Source organism: Teleopsis dalmanni, chromosome 1 (genome assembly GCF_002237135.1).
Source record: "Teleopsis dalmanni isolate 2A chromosome 1, ASM223713v2, whole genome shotgun sequence".
Taxonomy (NCBI): Eukaryota; Metazoa; Arthropoda; class Insecta; order Diptera; family Diopsidae; genus Teleopsis; species Teleopsis dalmanni.
The window spans coordinates 228089311-228111780 of record NC_051846.1 but is presented as its reverse complement, the minus strand read 5'-3'; the positions used below and the strand labels follow the sequence as shown (position 1 = coordinate 228111780).

General features: G+C 32.9%; 4 protein-coding genes across 4 annotated transcripts; 2 read left to right on the top strand and 2 right to left on the bottom strand.

The window, feature by feature from the left end:
- Positions 1 to 314: 314 nt before the first annotated feature.
- LOC119667600 lies at positions 315 to 5541 on the top strand. The gene is made up of 2 exons (XM_038076904.1): positions 315 to 4995; positions 5072 to 5541. Exons 1-2 carry the CDS (start codon positions 315 to 317, stop codon positions 5539 to 5541), a joined length of 5151 nt encoding a protein of 1716 aa, XP_037932832.1.
- A 384-nt stretch (positions 5542 to 5925) lies between these two features.
- On the bottom strand, positions 5926 to 9184 carry LOC119672522 (general transcription factor 3C polypeptide 3-like). The gene is made up of 3 exons (XM_038083584.1): positions 8465 to 9184; positions 7353 to 8402; positions 5926 to 6768 (listed from the first exon to the last, which is right to left on the bottom strand). The coding sequence occupies exons 1-3, from the start codon at positions 9113 to 9115 to the stop codon at positions 5926 to 5928; spliced, it is 2544 nt and encodes an 847-aa protein (XP_037939512.1). The 5' UTR covers positions 9116 to 9184.
- A 466-nt stretch (positions 9185 to 9650) lies between these two features.
- On the top strand, positions 9651 to 21286 carry LOC119672520. Its single transcript, XM_038083582.1, has 16 exons — positions 9651 to 9864; positions 9925 to 10259; positions 10321 to 10579; positions 10639 to 11083; positions 11148 to 11358; positions 11419 to 11699; positions 11953 to 12119; positions 12178 to 12341; positions 13550 to 13635; positions 15355 to 15574; positions 16906 to 17057; positions 17120 to 17660; positions 18835 to 18973; positions 19036 to 19266; positions 20809 to 20996; positions 21073 to 21286. Exons 1-16 carry the CDS (start codon positions 9750 to 9752, stop codon positions 21226 to 21228), a joined length of 3690 nt encoding a protein of 1229 aa, XP_037939510.1. The 5' UTR covers positions 9651 to 9749; the 3' UTR covers positions 21229 to 21286.
- Positions 13798 to 15236, bottom strand: LOC119672521 (general odorant-binding protein 69a). The gene is made up of 5 exons (XM_038083583.1): positions 15135 to 15236; positions 14961 to 15039; positions 14806 to 14894; positions 14628 to 14727; positions 13798 to 13979 (listed from the first exon to the last, which is right to left on the bottom strand). The coding sequence occupies exons 1-5, from the start codon at positions 15198 to 15200 to the stop codon at positions 13879 to 13881; spliced, it is 435 nt and encodes a 144-aa protein (XP_037939511.1). The 5' UTR covers positions 15201 to 15236; the 3' UTR covers positions 13798 to 13878.
- Positions 21287 to 22470: the final 1184 nt, after the last annotated feature.

Below are 22470 nucleotides of genomic sequence, written 5' to 3'. Positions count from 1 at the left end.
TTTATATGATAAGTAATATTAGAGATAAATAAATGAAATATTCTTTGAAACTTTAAAGAAAGAAAAAACCGCATTTAACGAACATTTTTGGCATCCCTTGCGGGGAGCAACATATCTTTTGCGTTCAATTGTGTGTTGCTGCCTACGAAGATCGCGTGCTTCGTCTGGCCGCTGGGCATATTTCTCAAAGTTATAGCCACTGGGCGTATCTTTCATATTCATAGCCGCTGGGCATATCTACCAAATTTTATAGCCGCTGGGCACAATTATTTACTTTCGAAAATAATCACAGTTGATTCGCATAAAATCTGAAAATGCAAAAAATCGCCAGAAAATTGGAAGCTACGCAATCCCTGCTGAAAAACTTCTCCACCAACATACGTAAAACGGCAAAAAGCAAGCAAACAAAAGGTTTCTTCACTGCCAGAAAGAATCTCTTGGAAAGTTACTGGACGCAGTACAAGGAAGCTCGAGAAGATTTGTTGGCCAATATTTATGACGGTGCAAAGGTGGAAGAAGTGAGTGACACAATAAAAGCGTTAGTTAGCGAAGACAGTTACATGGAAATTGAAATAATTTATTCGGAAATGATGGGAGAGCTAATCGATGAGTTAGAAAGCACTGAAGTTATAGAATCTCCAGGTAATAACGAAACTGTAATTAAAGGTGTGTCAAGCATGGAACTAACGTCTAATTTACCACGTATTAAAATTCCGTCGTTTGATGGTAATTATCTGCACTGGTACGCATTTAAGGATTTATTCACGTCAGTTGTATCAAATAACGTTGCATTGTCTAATACACAGAAACTTCAATATTTAAAAGATGCGTTAGTGTTGGACGCTCAACACGCCCTAGACAACATTACTACAACAGATGCACATTGGGCAGTAGCATGGAGTTTACTCGTCCGCAAGTATGAGAACAAGAGGATCATTCTTAATGCGTATTTAAAACAAATTGTTAATTTAACAACGGTGTCTGATGGTTTACCAAATAGTTTACGCTTGTTATGTGACACCATCACGTCAGCTGTGCGTGCGTTAGAGCAATTGGGTCGTCCAGTGCAGCATTGGGACGATTGGTTGGTCTTTACCCTTCTCCAAAAATTAGACACGAAAACACGCTCAGCTTGGGAGCTGTCAACAACCAGTTTAGAACAAATTCCAAAATTTGAGGAGCTGGTCAGTTTCTTAGAAAATCGAATACATTCGCTGGAGGTAGTTAATAGCATGACCGATAACTCTAATCAGGAGAAAAAGTTTGTAACACCTATCAGAACAAAGGGGTTCGTGAAAAGCCATCATACCACTGTTCAACAATGCGTGCATTGTCAAGGTAAGCATTTACTGGCATATTGCGCAGAATTTCGGCAAATGACTGGGACAAAGAGATATGAGGTAGTCAGATCTGCAAGATTGTGTTTCAATTGTTTGAGAACGGGACACATGGGTCATAATTGTCCATCGAAATATCGGTGTCTGCGATGTAATGCAGCGCATCATACATTACTACATGACCATAGTGGAAGTGGTGGAGAAACTAATTACTCAAATATACCGGAAAAGACCACTGAAGCGACTAAGAAATACGCTGTCACATCAAATAATACATACATTTCCAGTGCTAATCAAGGTGCTCGAACTTTACATCTACAGACTGTTTTAATTGGCACTGCATTGATAGAGGTAAGGAGTCCTTCTGGTCAGAAGCTTATTGTGCGAGCTCTTTTGGATAGCGCGTCGGAAGCAACGTTTGTCAGCGAATTCATCGTGCAGCGGTTAAAACTGGACAAAACAAATGTCATAGTGCCGGTGAGTGGTGCAAATGGTGAAAGGGTCGCCAATTCAAGAGGAATGGTTTCATTTACAATCCATTCGTTAAAATCCGATTTCAACATGAATTGTGTTGCACTAATACTTCCACGAGTGGGTAGCGTTACCCCAACCATTCCCATACCGAAAGAAGCGCTTGGTGAGTTCATGAATTTAGATTTAGCTGATCCTCAATTACAGGTTCCGGGGGCAGTCGATATGATTTTGAGCGCTTCAGATTATGCTGCTATTGTCTATGAGCGACTAAAACGGCATCCAACTAACAATATTGTTGCCCAATATACGCAACTCGGTTGGGTAATTTTTGGTGGACTGTCGCGACGAAAGGGTATTTCAGTGAAAGGACAAGTTAATTGCTGTCATACTCGGGCAACATTGCACGAAATGCTACATAAATTTTGGGAATTGGAAGAAATAACAAACCACGCTCCGTTAACAAAAGATGAAATGTACTGTGAAGATTTTTTTGAGCGTACAACTGTACGCAACGCAACGGGTCGATATGTGGTTAGACTACCAATCAAGCAGAAAGCTGATTTGGCAACACTTAAGTCAAGTAAACTAAATGCACTTGCATTATTAAACAGCACGTTACAGCGATTAACCCGAGATCCGGATATGTACAAACTCTACCAAGATTTCATGGACGAATATCAGACCTGTGGCCATATGGAAGTGGTGCCACACTCGTATGATGTAGCTTCAACATGTTATCTTCCTCACCATGGTGTCTATAAAGCATCGAGTTCTACAACGAAGCTTCGCGTAGTCTTCAATGCTTCTAATAAATGTTTGAGCGGAATATCTCTTAATGATTGTCTGCATATAGGTCCCAGATTACAAAATGATCTATCAAATATCATCTTGCAATGGCGGCATTACCCTATAGTGTTTACAGGAGATATCGAGAAAATGTACAGGCAAATTCTTGTTGATAGCAAAGATGTGGATTTGCAACGAATAATGTGGCGCGTTCGACACGGGGACGCCCCTACAACGTTCCGGTTGCTCACTGTAACATATGGGACTAATTGTGCTCCATATCTTGCCATCAAAGTATTGCGTACTCTGGCAAAAGAGGAGCAAACTCGTTTTCCACGGGCAGCTGAATCGATTCTAAATGAATTTTACATTGATGACGTACTATCAGGTGGAGACACTCCAATCGAAGCTGCAGAAAAATTGCACGAACTTCAGGAGCTTCTAGCAACTGCAGGCTTCACTTTACGTAAATTTAATTCGAATTCAAATGACGTTTTAAGCACTCTGACTGAGGACGTAAAAGCTCACGCCGACGATGTGGAAATTAACACCGAGTATAAAACTAAGACACTTGGTCTTACTTGGTATACAAAATCCGACAGTTTTGGTTACAACGTCAATGTAACTTGTGACAACCATCATTACACAAAACGACTAATGTTGTCTGACATATCGAAGTTATTTGATCCACTTGGGTTCTTGGCTCCGGTTATCATTCGAGGAAAGATGTTTCTGCAACAACTCTGGCGTACTGGATCCGATTGGGATGATCCCTTGTCAATAGAGATGGCAAACATTTGGCATAACTTTCGTATTGACTTACAACAATTACATCACATTCGAATCCCACGTTGGATAAACACCACTTCGACAAGTGCAATTGAATTACACGCATTTGGTGATTCATCAAATCAAGCATATGCGGCTGCAGTATATGCGAAAACAACCATCGGTACGACCAGTTTTGTAAATTTGCTTATTAGTAAAACTAAGGTAGCCCCGTTGAAAGAAACGTCTATACAACGTTTAGAATTATGTGCAGCATTGCTAGCAGCAAAACTTCTACACAAGGTTAAAGGAACATTTAAGTGTCAACCATCACGCTGTATTTTGTGGACTGATAATACAACCACACTGTGGTGGATTAGAACTGATCCAGGCAAATTGAAGCAGTTCGTGGCAAACAGAGTGTCACAAATTCAGTCAATGACAAATATTGAAGACTGGAGGTATATTGCAACAAAGGATAATCCGGCTGATTGTGCATCACGAGGCAGTACCGTTTTGCAACTAAAAGATAATCTGATGTGGTGGTATGGACCATCTTGGCTTCGCTTAAATGAGAAAATGTGGCCTAACCACCAAATCAATCATACTCCTGACAGTTTACCTGAGAAAAAGGAGATTAACTCATTAACTACGCAGTTATCAACAGAAGTGTGGGAAATATTTGGACGATATGCTACTCTTGACAAATTACTCGTAGTCGTGGCGCAATGCCTACGTTTTATTCATATGTGTCAAAAAAGGATGCGTAGGGATGAAAGTTTCTGCACTTGGCAAGAACGTTATACGGTTCTTAAAAAATTAGTAACAATTGTACAAAGGACCGAGTTTACCAACGATTATGCCGCTTTACGGAAAGGCAATCCAATCAACAAATCAAGTAAATTGTTTAAATTGAATCCGAAGCTTGATTCCGACGGAATTATGCGTCTAAATGGACGACTGCAAAATGCGAATATTCCTTCAGATGAACGATGTCCAATGATATTACCCAAATGTCATGATTTTACTACGTTGATTATTAATCACGCTCATAGTCGAACATTACATGGCGGAACTCAAACAACATTAGCATATGTGCGACGGCAATTTTGGGTTATTGAAGGAAGATCCGCTGTGAAGAGAGTGATTAACAAATGCATTACATGTTTTCGTCAAGCCTGTCGACCGCAAGCACAACTTATGGGTAACTTACCTCCAGCACGGTGTAATATATCACAGCCATTCATGCACACGGGCGTGGATTATGCTGGTCCATTTAATGTGAGAGCGACAAGAGGGAGAGGCCATCGTACTTACAAGGGGTATGTGGCTCTATTTATATGTTTTATTACACGAGCTATTCATTTGGAACTTGTGAGTGATATGACATCTGAAACATTTCTAGCAGCGTTAAAGCGATTTGTATCAGTCCGTGGCATATGCTCAGATATGTACAGCGATCGTGGTACATCCTTTGTCGGTGCTGATGCTTTAATGAAAGATGAAATTAAATTATTTAAAAAACAAATTGAAGCTGGGTCTGTGTTTGCATCAACCGTTGGCATAAATTGGCACTTTATACCACCCGCAGCGCCTCATTTTGGTGGCCTATGGGAGGCAGGAGTAAAAAGCATGAAATTTCATCTTAAGCGTGTAGTAAACACGGCAACTTTAACTTTTGAAGAATTTTACGTTATTAAAACAAGTCGAAAATTGTTTAAATTCGCGGCCGCTTACGGCTCTATCTGATGACCCCACAGACTTATCAGCGTTGACACCAGGACACTTTTTGATTGGACGAGCGCCATCTGCCGTACCTGAACCTAATTTGCTAAATACAAAGATTGGTGTACTATTCCGATGGAAGATGTTAAGCCAGATGTATCAAGACTTTTGGCGCCGTTGGTCCCAAGAATATTTAACACAATTACATGCCAGAAACAAATGGACTAAAAGCCAAACAAATGTCGCAACCGGTCAACTGGTCCTACTTCGAGATGAACGATTGCCTCCAAGCTCCTGGTTGCTTGGCCGCATTATCCAAGTCCATCCTGGCACGGACGGTGCTGTTCGTGTCGTAACCATAAAAACACAGTCCGCCATTGTGAAACGGCCAATTACGAAGATCTCTGTTTTACCAATCGACATTGAAGGACGTCCTGAAGCACACGAGTAATATAGACGCAAGATCCGGTTGTACCTCCACGTCTAGGTGGGAGAAATGTTTAAAATTATCTATATCAATCTGGCAACCACTGTGTGTGGGCTGCTTTTAATGGTTAGCAAGTTGTTTCATTCTTCTTGTTGTACGAGCATCCGTCGTGTTCGGTTGTGTTTCGTGTTGTGCAGTAAATTTGTTTGAGTTTTGTTCTAATTACATTTAAAAATATGTTTTATATGATAAGTAATATTAGAGATAAATAAATGAAATATTCTTTGAAACTTTAAAGAAAGAAAAAACCGCATCTAACGAACATATCAATTAAAAGTATCAGTCTATATTATAAACAAATAGATAAAGCTTAAGATTTTTATATATATTTGAATACGCTAAATACGTTTAAATCACAATATATTTATATAAAATCTGCCGTGCCTTATGTAGGTTTCCATTTGCTTTGTATATCAAATGTAAATTGTACGCAGTTTCGTAAGTCAAGCTCAGATACTCTGCGTGCTCATCTATCAATGGATGTTGTTGGGCTAAAGCACGCTCATAGTAATATATAGCCAAATGCATAATTCCAGCTTGATGATATATCCGTCCAATATTGTAGCATATCTCCTGTTCTGCAGCACAAGTTAAACTATTATTGCGTCTCAGCTCAGCATATCTATGGGCGAATGCAGTGGAATGTGCAATAGCAGAACTTTTTCGTAAAACTTTCTTTTGCAAAGAAATCTGATTAAAAATGACTGCTATGCAAAGTGCCACTAAAGGATCCGAGTTTTCTTTTAACAGTGGTGCATATATATTTAAAGCGTACTTATATGAACTGCAATTTAAATGAAAATGACCCACAAGTATGCGCATTGGACGTACCACGGCATGGCGTTGTATTAAACGATTTACATAACGTTGATAGCGTCGATCGTGACCTTTTTGTATCATAAGTGATAACATATTCCACAGCGATACCACTAAGGGCTTTTTTGTTATCAATTCACGCAAATACGTGAAAGCCATGTCACAGTCGTCGTTATAGTAGCACGCTAATATAATTATCCGCTGCAATTCTTCATGATAATTGGTGAATCGCTTCGTTGTTACTAGCGAAAAACATATGCGTTGTAAGTAACTGAACTTCTTACGCTCAAAAGCTGTATCTAAAAGATCCATTAGAAGTTTGTATTCATCTTCTACGGTTAGATCTGAATTATCAGTTTGAGATTTGTTATATTCCTAAAAAAAATTACAAAAATTGTGTGAGTTTATAATTAAAAATTTATACACAGATAAATATAGATCTAGTTATAAATGCATATTAACTATATATAATATATATTTGAAATCGAAAAGCGAAAAATACAGTGAGTTAGTTCAGTAGTTAAAAATAATTTCATATATAAACATGTCGTAAGTTATTAACATATATGTACATAAATTAATTTAGGATTAGTCTTAGGTTAGGCCAGATTATACCGTCAATTCCAAGTGATTCACTTAGGCCTATAGGTCCATCGTGTTACCGTCAGAACCACTTAGAACCCTGGCAAAGCTTATAATGCTATTCAGAGGGAGGTTTTGCAGTTCGCCAAGATCCTTAAAAAAGAAAGCCCCTAAAGTGTTAAGGCGACGCCAAGCATATGACGAGCAGTAATAAAGCAGATGAGAGGCACTTTAGGATTAGTCTTAAAAATTAAATACTCCCTTAACATACTTTTATTCTTAAAATAAAAAATAAATAAAATTAAAAATGCTTAAAAACATTTGATATTAAATACATTAAGTACCGTACATAGCATACAGAAGTATGGATTACTCACCTGTATCATTGCGTCGGAGTCTTCTGTTATATTACGCATTTGTAATACAGTTTTAATACCTTCAGAATTGTAGAAGCTCCCACCTTTCGCAACTGCAGTCATTTCTTCACGATTTCTCAATTTAAGAGAATTCCGCGATATTAAAACGTATCCAACATCTAGATACTCATTGATTTCTCCGATTTGTTTAAGCATTATAGCGCGCTCATAGAGTAATCGTGCATTCAAAGGTTCACTATCATTTTTATCATACTGTTCCAACGCTTTTAGTGCTTCAGATTGTCTACCTTGTTGTTTAAGTAACGCAGACAATGTAAACTTTGCTTCATAACAAAATGGTGCTAATTCGACTACACGTTCATAGCTTTCGATAGCTTCGTTTGTACGCTCCATATGTCGTAGGCATTCAGCATATCTCAACCATACAAAGGCAGGACAATCAATGTATTCATTATAAACTAAGTGTTTTAATAATTGCAATGCTTCCGTGTATTTATTTTCCTGCATAAACGCTTCTGTTACATCGATGTACAACTCGAGACGTTCACTTTCAACTGGTATGTAGTTGCAAACATTCTCTATAATATATTCATATATATGTTTCGCAGTCAAATGTATTAAACAGACACATGCTTTAGCACGAAATGCATCTAACAAATTTTCCGGCATATGACAATATAATATTATTTCTGTACCATCCACTTTCTCTATTTCAAGGTCCATACTTGTTTTTTCATTTAAGCAAAGTAACAGTTTTTGGTACTGCTTCCGCAGTAACAGTAACTCTAAATATAAGTTAAGGTCGTCTAAAGAAAAACGTTTTCCGCACACATTATAAGCTTGTTCCATAGCTTTTAAAGCTAACTCAAACTTCTTTAAGCCATGAAAGTAGTGCGCTACATTTTTTGCCGTAACTAAACACAACTCAGCTCGTTCGGGTGGTACATGTGGAATCATTTTTAGATAGGTACGCATAGCTGCAGATGAATCACCCATTGTATCCAATAATTGAGCTTTACGCAGGTGTAAATCATAGTCCTTTGGAAAGGTCTAAAATAAAGAAAATGCATTAAATCACTTACAGAAATTCGTCAGATGAGCTAAATACATACTTTTATTGCTTTTGAATAAAAACTACGAGCTAATGGATAATTTTTTTTATGTATGTGTATATCAATAATACGTATCCAAGTGTCACGTTCATAGGGATTCAAATGAACAGCAATTGTTAAAAAATTAATAAATTTTTCTTCATCCTTAAATTCGTATATTTGTGCTAATGTGTAGAAAGACTCTGAAGCTAAAGGGTTCTGACGTATAATTTCAAAACAAATTTTTTCAGCTAAATCTGTTTGTCCGCGTGCGAAACTTAGATTTGCTTGTCCCATTAACGCGGATAAACTCGGTTCCAACACTGAACGTTTGCGATGTGGACGTGTGCGTTCTTCTAGGCCACCTTTACCAAAAATTTTAGATGATGTGCTTGGTTTTTCTCTAAGATCCTCTTTTTCGCTTTGATTGTCACTGTCATCTTCATCATCTGATTTTTCTGTATTCAAACCTAACATAGTATATATGTCCTGAAGTCCACTTTCACCAGACACGAATTTCTTTATTAAAGTTTCTTCATCTTCTTGACAATTTATATCCAAGAACTCTTCACTTTTAATTATTTGCGTTTCCTGGAACTCCGCCAGTTCATTCTCTGGTATTTGACTTTCATCCAAAACTTCAACATAAATTTTTTCTTCATCACATTCCATTTCGAAGCTAGTTTTAAACAATTTTCAAATTCGCTTAGATTTATTTACGCATATATTGCAATGCCAAACAATTACAGCTGATCGCATTTGACACTTGACAACAGGTTGTTGAGCTGCGAAGTACAGGGTTGGTATTTAAAAACTCATTGAAATAAGTGCTCATCAAACGATATTATGTGTTTGAAATTCATTAATTAAACTTTTAATATGTGGCTATAGCTTTTGTTGGGAGTACCGATTTATAGCTATTACACCATAAAGTTACAATAAAACAACTTCATTAATTCTTATTTTCCACGTGGGACAATCTTTTATTAATGCTTTTTCACTAATGAACAACTGACGACTTCTTTTGCGTCTGTTATCAAGCTAGTTGCTTATTGGAAAATATAGTTTAGCTTTATTTCATCGATAGATGGCAAAGTGAACGCTACAAACATGTCTCAACAGCGCCATCTAAGTGTCATACATCACATTTGTGGTGAAATGAATTCACCACGAGCTAAAAAACAGCTGCATTGGTTAATTTCGTGCATTGAAAATAGCACAACAAAACATTGCCGGCGCTTAAACCATTTAAATCGTTTTAAAACATAAATAATTATATTAAGTTTTAAAATTACTTACTAGTAAAATGAGAAAACGGCTTTTATATGAGGATGTTTACGAACATGAAAAAAAATACTACGAGGAAAAAGCTAATAATGCTAATTTTAAGCCTGCAGCCCAATTACAATACATGAAAAACCGTAAATATATTTTAAAATAATAAAGAGAAAAATATATTACATAAATTTATTACATTTCAGCTACGCAAACTTCATTATTTGCAAAAAATCGCAAAAAACCAGTTTCAGCGAATGATGAAATTAAAAATGAGTTCATGTCCAAGAAAGACTTGATAGGCGATATACAAGAGAAAACTATACCCGAAATAGCCAAAACTAAGGAAATGTTATGCGGAATTCGTGAAAATACTGTAACTGACTATGCGAATAAAAAGACACAAAACAACTTAGAGAACGTGCTGCTAAAAGATATTGTTGAGAGACCGAGTGTGCCCCCAAATCTGCCAAATGTTCATACCAAAACACCAACACCAGTAGCATTACCTTTTCCAACAGTTGTTAGTGCACCCGCAAATGTAAGTAAAGGTGCTGCTACAAATGTTAATAATTTACTTAAAAATTTTAATTTTATTTTAGTCACAAACTGGCAAAAGTCTCTTTGCAATTGCTATGGACCGAAGAGCAGTTAAATTAGAAGCACCGACAGTAAGCACAAGTACTGACATTAAAACCGAAGAGCCAATGGATTGCATTCCGATTGAACATAGCAATAGGCCAGCAGAAAAATCTATAGAAGATATGAAAATAGAAGTGCATTCAGAAAACTTGAAATTAATAACGGATATGGACGATGATAAAATAATGGAAGAAAGGAGACAACTTTTAAAAGATTTGGGTAGTAAAATTATATATTACAAAACAAATATATGGATTTAATGTAATACCACACTATAGATCCTTCGACAATTGAATTTATAAAAAATATGCGCAAGAGAAAAACGTCAGCAATAACTAAAGTTGAAAATAACCCAATTAGTGAATCAAAAGATATACAAGACACTAACCCCACCACAACGACACCTACATTATCGCTACTTCCAGATGAGTGTCCAGCAGTTGAGTTATTAGAACAAAGTACTGCTGAGAATTGGATAAATTTTGATGTGATTGAAAAAGAAAAATTGGAATGGATGCGTGAAATACCTATGAAAGCAGCAAAATTAAAGTCTGGCGAAAAATTTGAAGCCCGTTTTGATTTTGCAGGTGTGCTGCTGCCTTACAGTCTCAATGAGACCGTAAACACTGATAACCAACAGCCATATGAGCGTGAGCTATATTTACACACTGAAGATCCGCATCGTCCTGGTTATGCATTACAGGAATTATTTCGCTTAGCACGGTAATTCATTTGAATTACTTGGAACTTGGAAAAATATTAATAATTTTTCGTTTCTAATATTTAGCTCATTTTTAGTGCCGCAACGCATTTACGGATATAAAGCCATTGCTGGCATACTTCGACTATATAATCAAGGCTTTTACGATCAAGTGCTGCAGTTGCCTTTGTCGAAAATATTTTTTCTATTACGTTTAGGCTTGGATGATTTACAACCCGCTTTGACGGAAGTTGTATCGAAGGGTTTAGCTTATCTCTTCTATAATGAAATTGATGAGGTCTTTAACTGCATGCTATTGTTAATAATACAGTTTTCATATTAAATAATTAATTTGCAGGCTTTATTAGATTACATTTATGATAATCCGTACTGTTACTGGCAACCTACTTTGCAAGTTATATCTACTGAAGTGTCGGAAGAAACTGATTCAGTGGAAGATTTACAAAAACAAATGCAGCAGTTACAAGTTAAGCAAGCGTATGGAGACAAGCATACAACTATAGATGCAAATATAGAGGAAACAGAGCAAGAGAGCAAAACGTCTATGAGTGATTTTCATTTAGCTGAAGTGGATCTAGTAGATTGCTTACTGCGTTCCAACATCTTACAAAGAATTTAGTAAGAACAAAGAGCTTTTTATGTGAGAATATATTTAAACGCACAAGAAACTTTGTATAAGAAAAATGACAGATGTTGAGATGATGAATTTAATCAAAGATATAAAATGAAAGAAAAATTCATCCATTAAAGATTTGATTAATAATTTTGTAAAATAGTTTACTCAATTAGAATTTAGTTTTTATTTAAATCCTAGTCCATAAAACAGATTATACAGATTTAATTTGACTTAAGTTTTTTCTTATATTTGTAGTTTTATCTTACAAAAGCAACGTCCTGAAAATAGTGCTGTAATATCCTGCCTGAAACTACTGATACGTTTAGCACGTACTGACAATGAAATCGCTATAAGAATAGTTAATAACGATAATTTGTTACGTTGTCTCTTTGATAACTTTTTACCTAGCTTGGAGAATGTTGGTATGATAATTCATATATTTATAATTGTTTTGTTAAAGTAAATTAACTTAAATTTCAGATACCATGACAAGAACACCTACATATTATAATTATCCTCAACATCTTGTGCTGAAACTGATACGTGTCTTAATATCTCAAAGTCTGCCAATTGCGATCAAATTTGTAAATTTAAATATTGTGGATAAGTTGCTAAATTATATATGCAGCTGTGATGATATCAGGGTATGTTGTACTTTGTTTTTTTTTTTTCAACATTTAAAATTTGTTTAATTTAAAAAAAAGTATTGAACCATTTTCTTTTTGAACAATAATGGATGGTTCCAAAATCGCCACGAACTATGTTCAGTTGTCTTTTAAGGAGACAAAATGCTACTCACTCCTCTGAATACGGGCAAAAGATTCTAATCAACTTCTAAAAATTTTTTTAAATAGCCACTTCTTGGCTTTAAGTTAGATTGATAGTATTTATAGTTTAGCACAACGTTGTTGTTGTATTTCGTAGAAATGATTGAAATTGCAAAACAAATACGTGATAATTTGGCTAGAGGAGATGGATTTCAAATGGGGATGTGCTGAGGGTGTGAGTAGATGTTAATAGAAACTAGCATAAGTCAAAGCAAAAGAGTTTGAGTACTTTAATGCGTCAAAGCCATAAATCAACAGTGCTTAAATCAGACATATACATTTAGACATTAAAACTAATAGCTGACAGAGCAATAGTGAGTAAATAGTGAGCGGCATTTGTTTGTCGAAATTAACGAGAGAATTTGAGACGTGGACCCGGATGTTTTTCGAACCTAATTGCAGCTCCAACCCCAATGATGTCACCAATCTGTTTGGATATCCTTATACGCACGCAAACTAGAATCCAGTTGATTTTTTGTTTCTTTCCATTGAAGCGACTACGTTTCTTCACCTTGACCCAGGTTGACTTCATTCAAAATCCTACCCCTCCGCTTCTCGTTTCCATAACCATATCCTAACACATGTATACGATTTTGTAATACCTTTTCTAAATCTCTGTGTCTTACAACAACAAAAACCGGTTCTACTTACTAAAGCCACTTGTCTATACCGACGATCATACGGCTCACCATTTCTAACAGGGACTATAGGTGCAGTAATTTTTTTTTGTGTTGTTTAGCGCAACGTTGAATTGACGTGAGATCTTAACATAAAAAGAGATAAGAACTTATAGGTTTTCCATAAACACAGCTTATTATTTTTATAATTTTAACACGGAAATTCCTAAAAGACTGACACGAAATGGAACCACTACATAGTATTTAAGTTGAGCTTATTAATAAAATTATATATCAACGTTTGTAGCATTGAGCGTTATATAGATATTAAGTCTTTTTGATATCCATATTAACATTTTACATTATATTGAGTTATTTGCTTTATTAAAATTAATTAATTCTTTTTAGGGTGCTTTAGTTCATGTGCAAACAGAAAGCTTACGGGTTTTACGTTGCCTCTTGTTATTGAACGTGGATAATGGACAATTCTACAAGTAAGATAATTCATTAAGTTCATCATTTATTAAAAACTCAATGCATATTTAATATTTATTAGCAGTTATAGGTATAAACAGAATTATAGTAAATTTATGTATACATCTATAAAAATAACATCTTTCCTTTCCTTTTTGTATATACATTATTTGAACAATTAAAGGTTTTTTTATTTAATAAAATGAATTACATTATTTAAACTAATAAACATTGTATTTCTGATAATTTAATACACATTTATTTTAGATAAATAAAAAGCCAAAAGCGCTATTTAAATTTGCTGCATCAACTTCAACATAACACTTAACTGTAAGATATGCGGTTTCACAAGCATCAGCGCCATCTGTTTGTGAAATAAAGAAATAAAGATTATTATTATAAATAGTCGCAAATGTAGATTTAATTAGATCTATGATCTGGTTCTGATTATGACCAACATTATTGTTTGTAATGATAATAATAATTACAGAGGGAGGTCAAGGTTCACACTGGACTGTAGTGCCAAATAAGAAAAATAATAATTATTACAAATAACAGTAGCTGTAGATATAATTAAATCTATGAACTGATTTTAAATGAAACCGGTTTTGAATTCTAATTTTTGACTCTTTGATTTGACTATGAAAAGAACTATTGTCGCTTTGCAATAAAAAAGTTCTGAACTGAACCAATAGTTTAAAATATTCTGAAATTATTTGAAAAAAGTATGAGAATCATACTTCATGTTATAATATAATTAAATATTTAATAAATTGTTTTTAAAATTTATGATTTTAAAAATAAATTTGTATATGACAGTTAATAATAATTTAAGTTTCTTCCCTCATCCTTTACAACCCTTCTTCTCATTTCTAAACTAGACTTCTACTCCAAACATTTGTATGGCTCTACAAGTCCTTTCCGGCACAAGTGCAACTGTCTAAAGACTATTTGGAATTAAATCTATTCAGTGCAACTGGCTATGATAAATAAATATTGTGACTGTACTTACGTTTTGTGCCACATTTTTCAACCAACGTTTTTATTATGGTTTCATATTCTGGCACAATATCCGAAAGTTTCTCAAGCTGTACATTATTTTCTTCATCAATCTATTTAAATAATTAAAAAATAATTAATAAAGGCTATTAGTTTAGATATTTTCTTCGAGTATTATAAAAAATACTTACTAAACCCACTGTGTCCAACAGGCAATGAAAGTAGCAATATAAGGTCTGGTCTTCGCTAACAATGGTATGTTGTAGCTTTTGTAAAACTTCTAAAAATTAAAAAGAAAAAGAATGAAACTGAAGAACTATAGAAAAGAGATTATAAATGCTCTTGCCATCTGACACTCCAGTCTGCTTTTGGCATTGCATATGCAAGTTTTTAACATGTGCTTTTAAGTTCTCAGACAATTGAATCTGTGTATTAAGGAACTAATTAGTATCGTAAAATAATTTATATTTATAATTCTTGATATAATAAAATATTATAATTAATTTATTGCAAAACTCACTGCAGAAATTTTTACGCAACCGAAAGTTAAAAGCAAGAAACTACACATATAAATCCAATGCATCATGGAACTTTATTTTCAAAAACTGTTCAAATTTCTTTAAAGTAAACTTTAGACTAAGTCAAATAAAGATAAAATCACGCTATATATATATATTTTGAAAAAGTTGCTAATTCATTCTCTAGACACATATTTAATAATATATTGTCATTTATTTCAGAAAATTCTTACACGCCTTTCGCTACATGCTTCACTGGCATTTCAATCATGTCACTTATGAGGAAGGCGGTTCCTTTCTTATTAGACAGCATGCAACAGCGTTATTAGCTACTATAACCAGTGGTCCCTCCAATCAAGAAGCACATGATGTACTTAGCGAGACATTACTTAATTGTTGTTGCAAATGGTTTCATCGAGCCACAATTCATGGAATCAAGGAGGTAATATCTCACCAATTTTTTTATTTGTAGTCATAGTTATGGTTATAGATTTTGTAGCACTGTTTCCGTAAAATATATTAAACAAAACTATCATCCAATGTATTATATATCTAGTTTAAGGTTTGCCATTTAACAATAAAAACCGTTTAACAGCCGCTGAACTGGTGAATTTGTGAAAACTTATTACAAAAATAGTGATTGCCTGTTATATACGTTAAGAATGAATTTTTCTTTAGCGATGAGGTTCATTTTGGGTTTAGTGGGTATAATAACAGACAAACTTGTCATAAGTAGATAATATTCGAAAGACTATAGCATACACTGACCAAAGCACTGAAATGTATGACATTTGATTTGAAGATGTGATAGAGTCATACTTTTTAGATAAAGACGAAAGTGCGACACAAACCATCAATTCTGATCGTTACAGCCACGTGATTACCACATTTGTAGTTTGTGTCACAAAAACTATCAACCTTGATCGCTATAGCCTCATGATTACCACATTTTTTGGGATGATTTTGAAGTATCGTTTTACAAGTTATACAAGACATCCTATTTTGGCTTTGTTGATGCGATTTTTTACCATTGGAAGTTTTTTATAAGGATACGCAAAGGACCCTGTCTATGTCAATTAACCTTGAATTGTCGATGCTTAGCAAACATTATCTATATGTCAAGCTATCTTAAGTCATGTGCAACTTCTAGGTTAACTTGTCCCACCTATAATAAAAATAGATCCTTGGAACTCATCAAAAGAAACCGCGTGAACACTGCAAGGCTTATTGCAGTTCTTTCTTGTCATTGGTGTATAGGAACTCACGCAGAAAAACTGCGCATTCCCCATAATCTTCACTGCAAAAGTTGTGGAAACCCGCAGGAAAAAGAAACCATAATACATTTTCTCTGTGAATGCCCGGCTTTGGCGTCCAGACGATATAGGTTCTTAAGAAGATACTTCTTTGGTAGTTTATCACACTGTTAATCAGTGAAGACGAATGATCTATTAAATTATTTAAATTCGGCGGGTTGGATTTAGTCTCTACTCTTTTATACTATGGTTCTTGCGAGGAATATGGTAGCAAAACGGCGTAAATCGCTAATGGAGGTACATGGAAGTTGTCTAATAGCCTGCCAAGCTATTGCCAACTATGGGATTACAAATCTTCGAAAATTATCTGAAAAGAATCCAGTACTGTAAAATGTTCAGTGGAAAACTTTTAAATGATGTTATATTTCACACTGATAGCATGACCTTATCAATAAATTGTTTTAAGAATTTATTAAATTCTTTAATTAAAATTAAAATACTAAAAAATTTTTTTTTTCAGTTTACACAAGCAACATTGCTCTCTGCCTGTCTAAATGCCGTTACCTGGTATTGTCGCGCTAGTTCATCTGTACGTTTTCGAACATTTCTCGATAAATATTTACCAGATTTTGTAGCTTCAAAAAGTTTTATGGAACTCATACTTTCGTTACGGTATTTCTATTTCAATTATAAATTTTTTTAAAAAAATTTTTCAATAATGATATTCTTTACAGTCATTCATCTATAATTTTACGCAGTTCGACAGATCGTCGTTGGGTGCATCCACCTTTACCAAATGTGGGCGCAGTAGTAATGAATTCATATGGTCCACAACTGATTCTATCGCAACAGTATTCTATATATTTATTAACCACTCTATGGCGTTTAATTGAATTGCAGTTCAAGCATAACGATAAAAGCGTTTATAATGTTATATTCAAACCTGCTATCATGGAACCATTGGTGGAATATATGAAAGCTTTCATGACCAAAACTAATCAGTTTTTAGCTACAAACTTTTTTGCTAAAATAGAAATTAAGTTTATATGTAAATTACTTGCTTTTGAAGGCATTGACACTTATCTCACGAAACAAGAAATGATGTTGATAGCTTATAATCTATGTTGCTGTCTCACAGCTGACCATATAGAGGAAATAGAAGAACTATTTGAAAAAGTGATTTTCAATTCAGCATACCATAATGTTGATCCAGAACTTTTAAACAAATGGCGCCAATTCTATCTTGAATTAGTTTATCCTCATTATATCTTTGTGGTGCGTATAATAATATAAAAGTTTTATAATATACCAATATCAAATGTATATAATATTAAGTGTGATAAAAAAGTAAAATTGTTTATTTAAAGTAATAAAAATTACTTAATGTTTATTCCTATCCTCTTAAAGTAGCCCCCTTTGATATTATATACTTTTGTCACCGTAGTTATCAGTTTATCAAACACTTTCCTTATAGATTGAGTGTCCTTATAGATAGGGTCTTTAGCTTGCTATATTTGTATTTGTTTAAAAATGTAGTCCTTTGCGATTTCTTTTAAGTTTAGAATATATACAAAATTGTTAGGGTGTCATGTCTACAGAGTAGAGTGGTTGCGGTGATGCTTCGGCAGTGCTGTTGGTTAACCAATAAGTTTTACTGTGTTTAATGCCCAAAACATTGGTAAAAATTTGTACAGCAGGAAGCATATAGTATTTATTTTAGTAACTCTATTAGAAAGCATTATCTGTTTAATTTTTTCAACATTTTTATCATTGATGGGCGTGTCAGTACGCTGAGATCTGACGGTATCTTAATTGTCAACTTGACCTTTCATTTTTGCCATTCACACCAAAACGTCTTAAAGGCTTCGTTGCACTCAATTTTAGTTTAAATTCGCACAAGTTATTTTATATCTCATTCTGTCCTAAAAAATCGCCCAACATACACTACATATCAAAATACTCGTTATTTTTTAATGGCGTTCTATATATTATAATTGTTAGGGTTAGCTCATTGCAATTATATGTAACCTGTTTGTAAAAAACCGGATTCAAGACACCTGAATATTATTTTTATATTTATATAGACTTAAGCTTTTGATTATTAATTATGTCAAATTACTATATACGTATTTAAAGTTTACAAATCAGTTGAGTATTTAAACTCTTTTGTACAAGGAATCGTAAGCTCTTAAAATTATTGTAGATAATTCTGGGTCTCTTTTTATTTTACCTACCTATGATCGATTGCCATTTTATTAAAAAGTTTATATACTATTGTTAACCAAATGCAATAGTTATTATTGTCAAGTCTGATTATTGTGTATATTATTATAACATTATACTATCAAACACAGAACTTATAAAACTTATTATGAATATAATATACTATATATATATATATATATAAAATTAATATGTAATATGTTAAAATACTTTATATAATTTTAAGTCCTCTACTGAACTTACGCTATCGATGCGAGCGAGTCAACCACAAATTCTAAATACCGATTGGCCATATCACCCACTAAAAAGGATATTAAAATATGCACTTAATATGCAGACGGTAAAACCTACTGCATTTCCTTCCGGTAAATAAATCTTTCTATATTTAATATTCTATATTTTATATTTAATGAAATTTTTTTTATAGAAATCTCAACTATAATTAATACACTCAGTTTTATAGATAATCTTGAAAAGTTTTATCCAAACATACATATAGTTTCTCCCACGGAAAAGTTACTGTATCTTATGATAACCTTTCTGGGTCCCCAATGCGAATTTAACGATCACGAAGTAAAAGAAGTGCAACGCATGCACATATTACGATTATATGAACAATGTAAAGACTACAATTTTCAATTTGAAACGAAATTTAAAGGTAAACTATATTATAATTAGTTTAAGGAGTTCCATCATGTAATATCTCTGAATATAATTGTTAAGCGACTTTCATGTTCATTTTCTTTGGTGAATTGTGTTTACTCACATCTATTGGTTCCAAAATTCTGCATCATGTTCTAAATAGGTTATTTAAACAAATAGAATAAATATAATACATATATTAATATAAAATAACTTTTCTTTTTTATTAAATTAAAGCTAAGTTTATCGTTTAGATATGAACATAAAGTTTGACTATTTTACCAGGGTTCTAAGAGCGGGTTTGCATTTCGGATGTATTCATTTTTTAAGACGACCAACTACAGCATCTCAAATATTAAAGTTTGCAAATAATAGAATTTTTTTTATTTGATTTTGTTTTATTTTTATTTTTTTTTATTTTATTTTTTTTTAATTTTATTTTTTTTTATTTTATTTTTTTTATTTTATTTTTTTTTTTATTTTTTTTTTTTTTTTTATTTTTTTTTTATTTATTTTTTATTAATTATTTTTTTTATTTATTTTTATTTAATTATTTTATTTATTTAATTATTTTTTTTATTTTATTTTAATTTTTTTATTTTTTATTTTATTCAAATTTTTTTTTTTTATTTATTATAAGCAAAAAATTAAAAAAGCTGTAGCATCACGGGTCTTTAACTTATTATAAGTGTTTTTTATTTTTTATTTATTTTCCTAACTTATTCTTACTTTCTTATTTTAATTTATTTTATTAATTTTTTATGTAATATTTAACATATTCTTTAAAATATTTTATGGTTTGAAAAAGCTTTTTTATTTTTTAAAATTGGCTTTAGAGGGAAAAAGGATTGCAATGAAAGCATCACAGTTAAGGAAATGTTTAATTTTCTGTTAATACAAAAATTGGTAATCGTGAAGAATGTGTTTTATGAAGATGAGAGAGGATATATTAGAATTGAAAGAGGTTAGAGGATATATTGGGTGCAGCATTAAGTAAATGCTCTTGAGTAAGCTTAGTGAGCCCTAAGCGTAGTCTGCTGATTTTAGATAACTTGCTATGGTGAAACTTATGATTATTGAATTAATGGATCACCCACCATATTGTCACAGTTTGGCTTTCAATAATTTAATTTTGTACCTAAACATGAAGAAGAAAATGCGTATACAAAGATTTTGGAAGCTGAAAGATGTGATTCATGCATTTTAAAATATAATATCATGCTTTAGAGTTAGTCCAATCAGAATAAAAAAGTTTTAAGAAAATTGATTCGGTCGTACGTAAAACTGAATTGATCTTCATAAAGTGTATCTTCAAATACCATGTTACATATTTGTTTGTGTACTATATTTTGAATATATTTTACTATTATTATAATTCCATTTAACAACAGATAAAACTATGTTGTATAAAGTTTGGAAGTTTTGAAATGTTCACACAGTTATTTAAGATTAAAATCTATCTTTTTGCAAATTTTTTATTAATTTATTGAAATGATTTATAGTTTTTCTTTTATGAACTATATAAAAAAAGTATGCTTTTTTCCTTTTCTATTTTTAGATAAATGTAAATTTGAAAACCTCTACTTAATATTTGTGGATCACTTTTCGGCTGTCAGTAATGGAAATGAATTATTTACCTCACTACTCTTTGTGCCTTTGGCGCAAAAATATGATAAAAAGTATCGTTGCAGAGTGTGGTCAGATAATTTGTCAGCTTTAGTATTTGCAAATTGCGATGAAAACATGGTAATAACTTTCATATAGAAATATAGAATTTATTATTATCTAAAAATTTGTCATTATTCCATCTTTAAAAAATCAGCTTCTTGGAGGTTTAAACGCATATGTGGAACCACATGATAAAGATGAAAGCCTATTAGATTCTTATATGTTTGCAATACGAACTCAGGCGATAAGACGAGGTACAATCCCTTTTAAAATAGCAGTACGTCAATTACGCAAAGCGAAAAAGATTTAATATTAAATAATTTAATCTATAAGCAAATTTTATAATATTGTTTAATAGAAAAATTAAATTTTGTGAAGTACAATTCTAAAATATTATCTTAGTTATTTTGTAGAAGACTAAATAAAGTGTTTATACTATATATATAATATGTAATATAATAATGTAATGTATTATAATAAAAATAGTAATTATGTATATTAATTATTTGAATATATAGCAATGTTACATTACTTTACGGTGAGAAGGGCATGCTAGACAAAAGAACTGCAAAAGCTCTTCTGCTCTATATTAATGCAACTAAGGTTAATAAGGGATAGAATTAATTTGCTGATAGCTAACCTTACAATTACATGCGATTATGTTAACTACCCTCAGTAAAAATTTCTTGGAATACAGATTGCAACACACATATACAGAAGTAATTACGATGGAGACATGTAAGAAGTGATTGAGTAATTGTCATGTCAGTAACCGACTTTTCCGAACGAAGAGTCAACTAGTGGAAGATTTCTACTTTGAAGAATTGGCAGAACTGTGTAAAGTCTACCCAACAAGGCTATTTCGAAACCTGAGTTTCAACAGTTGTGTGTTGAGCTGCCGAAGTAAATCCTATCGAGCTACCATATAATTCCTATATAATTACTCAATTCCTTCAGTGGTGCGACTGTTATTTTAATAACAGTACTAAGTTGCCTGTTGTTTTTATCTTGATTTTTAACTGCGACTATACGCTTAGTCTCAAATTGTGACATTTAATGCTTTTCACCTACTGTAAAAAAAATTACAATATTATATCAGTAAAATATTTGTGATATCTATATTTATGATGTATTTTTAAAAATATTTTATTGTCATTTTTATTAAATAAAGATGTTAAAGATCACTCACTGTTTAACCCTTATGTGGGTGCAAAATTCTTCGTATTGCTTACATGTGGATAATTTAATTTGTTGCATCGCGTGTAAGACATCAATAACAGTACGAGTGCTAAGAGTCAAGTGGTTCTAATTAAAATTACTGTATAGTTTGTATGTTATGTTAATTTTCTTGAAATGCGCAATATATAATAAAAATATATAGAAACGTAGTAAGCTTGTCATAATATAATGCATTGAATAAATGACTAAAGCGGCCAACTCTAGTTTTAATACAAAATCAATGAAATTCTGGAACCACAAAGAACATTGATTTCTACGAAAAACATAATGAAGGTCAATCTATAAGATTATTAAATTGTGTTGATTTGTATGA

Bases quoted from the DNA above. Each gene is read 5' to 3' on its own strand.
- LOC119667600 (XM_038076904.1), top strand. From the start codon at position 315: ATGCAAAAAATCGCCAGAAAATTGGAAGCTACGCAATCCCTGCTGAAA. The intron at 4,996-5,071 runs GCATGAAATTTC...TATTAAAACAAG, and splicing joins ATGGGAGGCAGGAGTAAAAA to TCGAAAATTGTTTAAATTCG.
- LOC119672521 (XM_038083583.1), bottom strand. From the start codon at position 15,200: ATGATGCATTGGATTTATATGTGTAGTTTCTTGCTTTTAACTTTCGGT. The intron at 14,728-14,805 runs GTAAGTATTTTT...TTATTTAAATAG, and splicing joins TGTTGGACACAGTGGGTTTA to ATTGATGAAGAAAATAATGT. The intron at 13,980-14,627 runs GTAAGTACAGTC...TTTCACAAACAG, and splicing joins TGAAAAATGTGGCACAAAAC to ATGGCGCTGATGCTTGTGAA.
- LOC119672520 (XM_038083582.1), top strand. From the start codon at position 9,750: ATGAGAAAACGGCTTTTATATGAGGATGTTTACGAACATGAAAAAAAA. The intron at 9,865-9,924 runs GTAAATATATTT...ATTACATTTCAG, and splicing joins ATTACAATACATGAAAAACC to CTACGCAAACTTCATTATTT. The intron at 15,575-16,905 runs GTAATATCTCAC...TTTTTTTTTCAG, and splicing joins CAATTCATGGAATCAAGGAG to TTTACACAAGCAACATTGCT.
- LOC119672522 (XM_038083584.1), bottom strand. From the start codon at position 9,115: ATGGAATGTGATGAAGAAAAAATTTATGTTGAAGTTTTGGATGAAAGT. The intron at 8,403-8,464 runs GTATGTATTTAG...TCTTTATTTTAG, and splicing joins TTTATTCAAAAGCAATAAAA to ACCTTTCCAAAGGACTATGA. The intron at 6,769-7,352 runs GTGAGTAATCCA...AATTTTTTTTAG, and splicing joins ACTCCGACGCAATGATACAG to GAATATAACAAATCTCAAAC.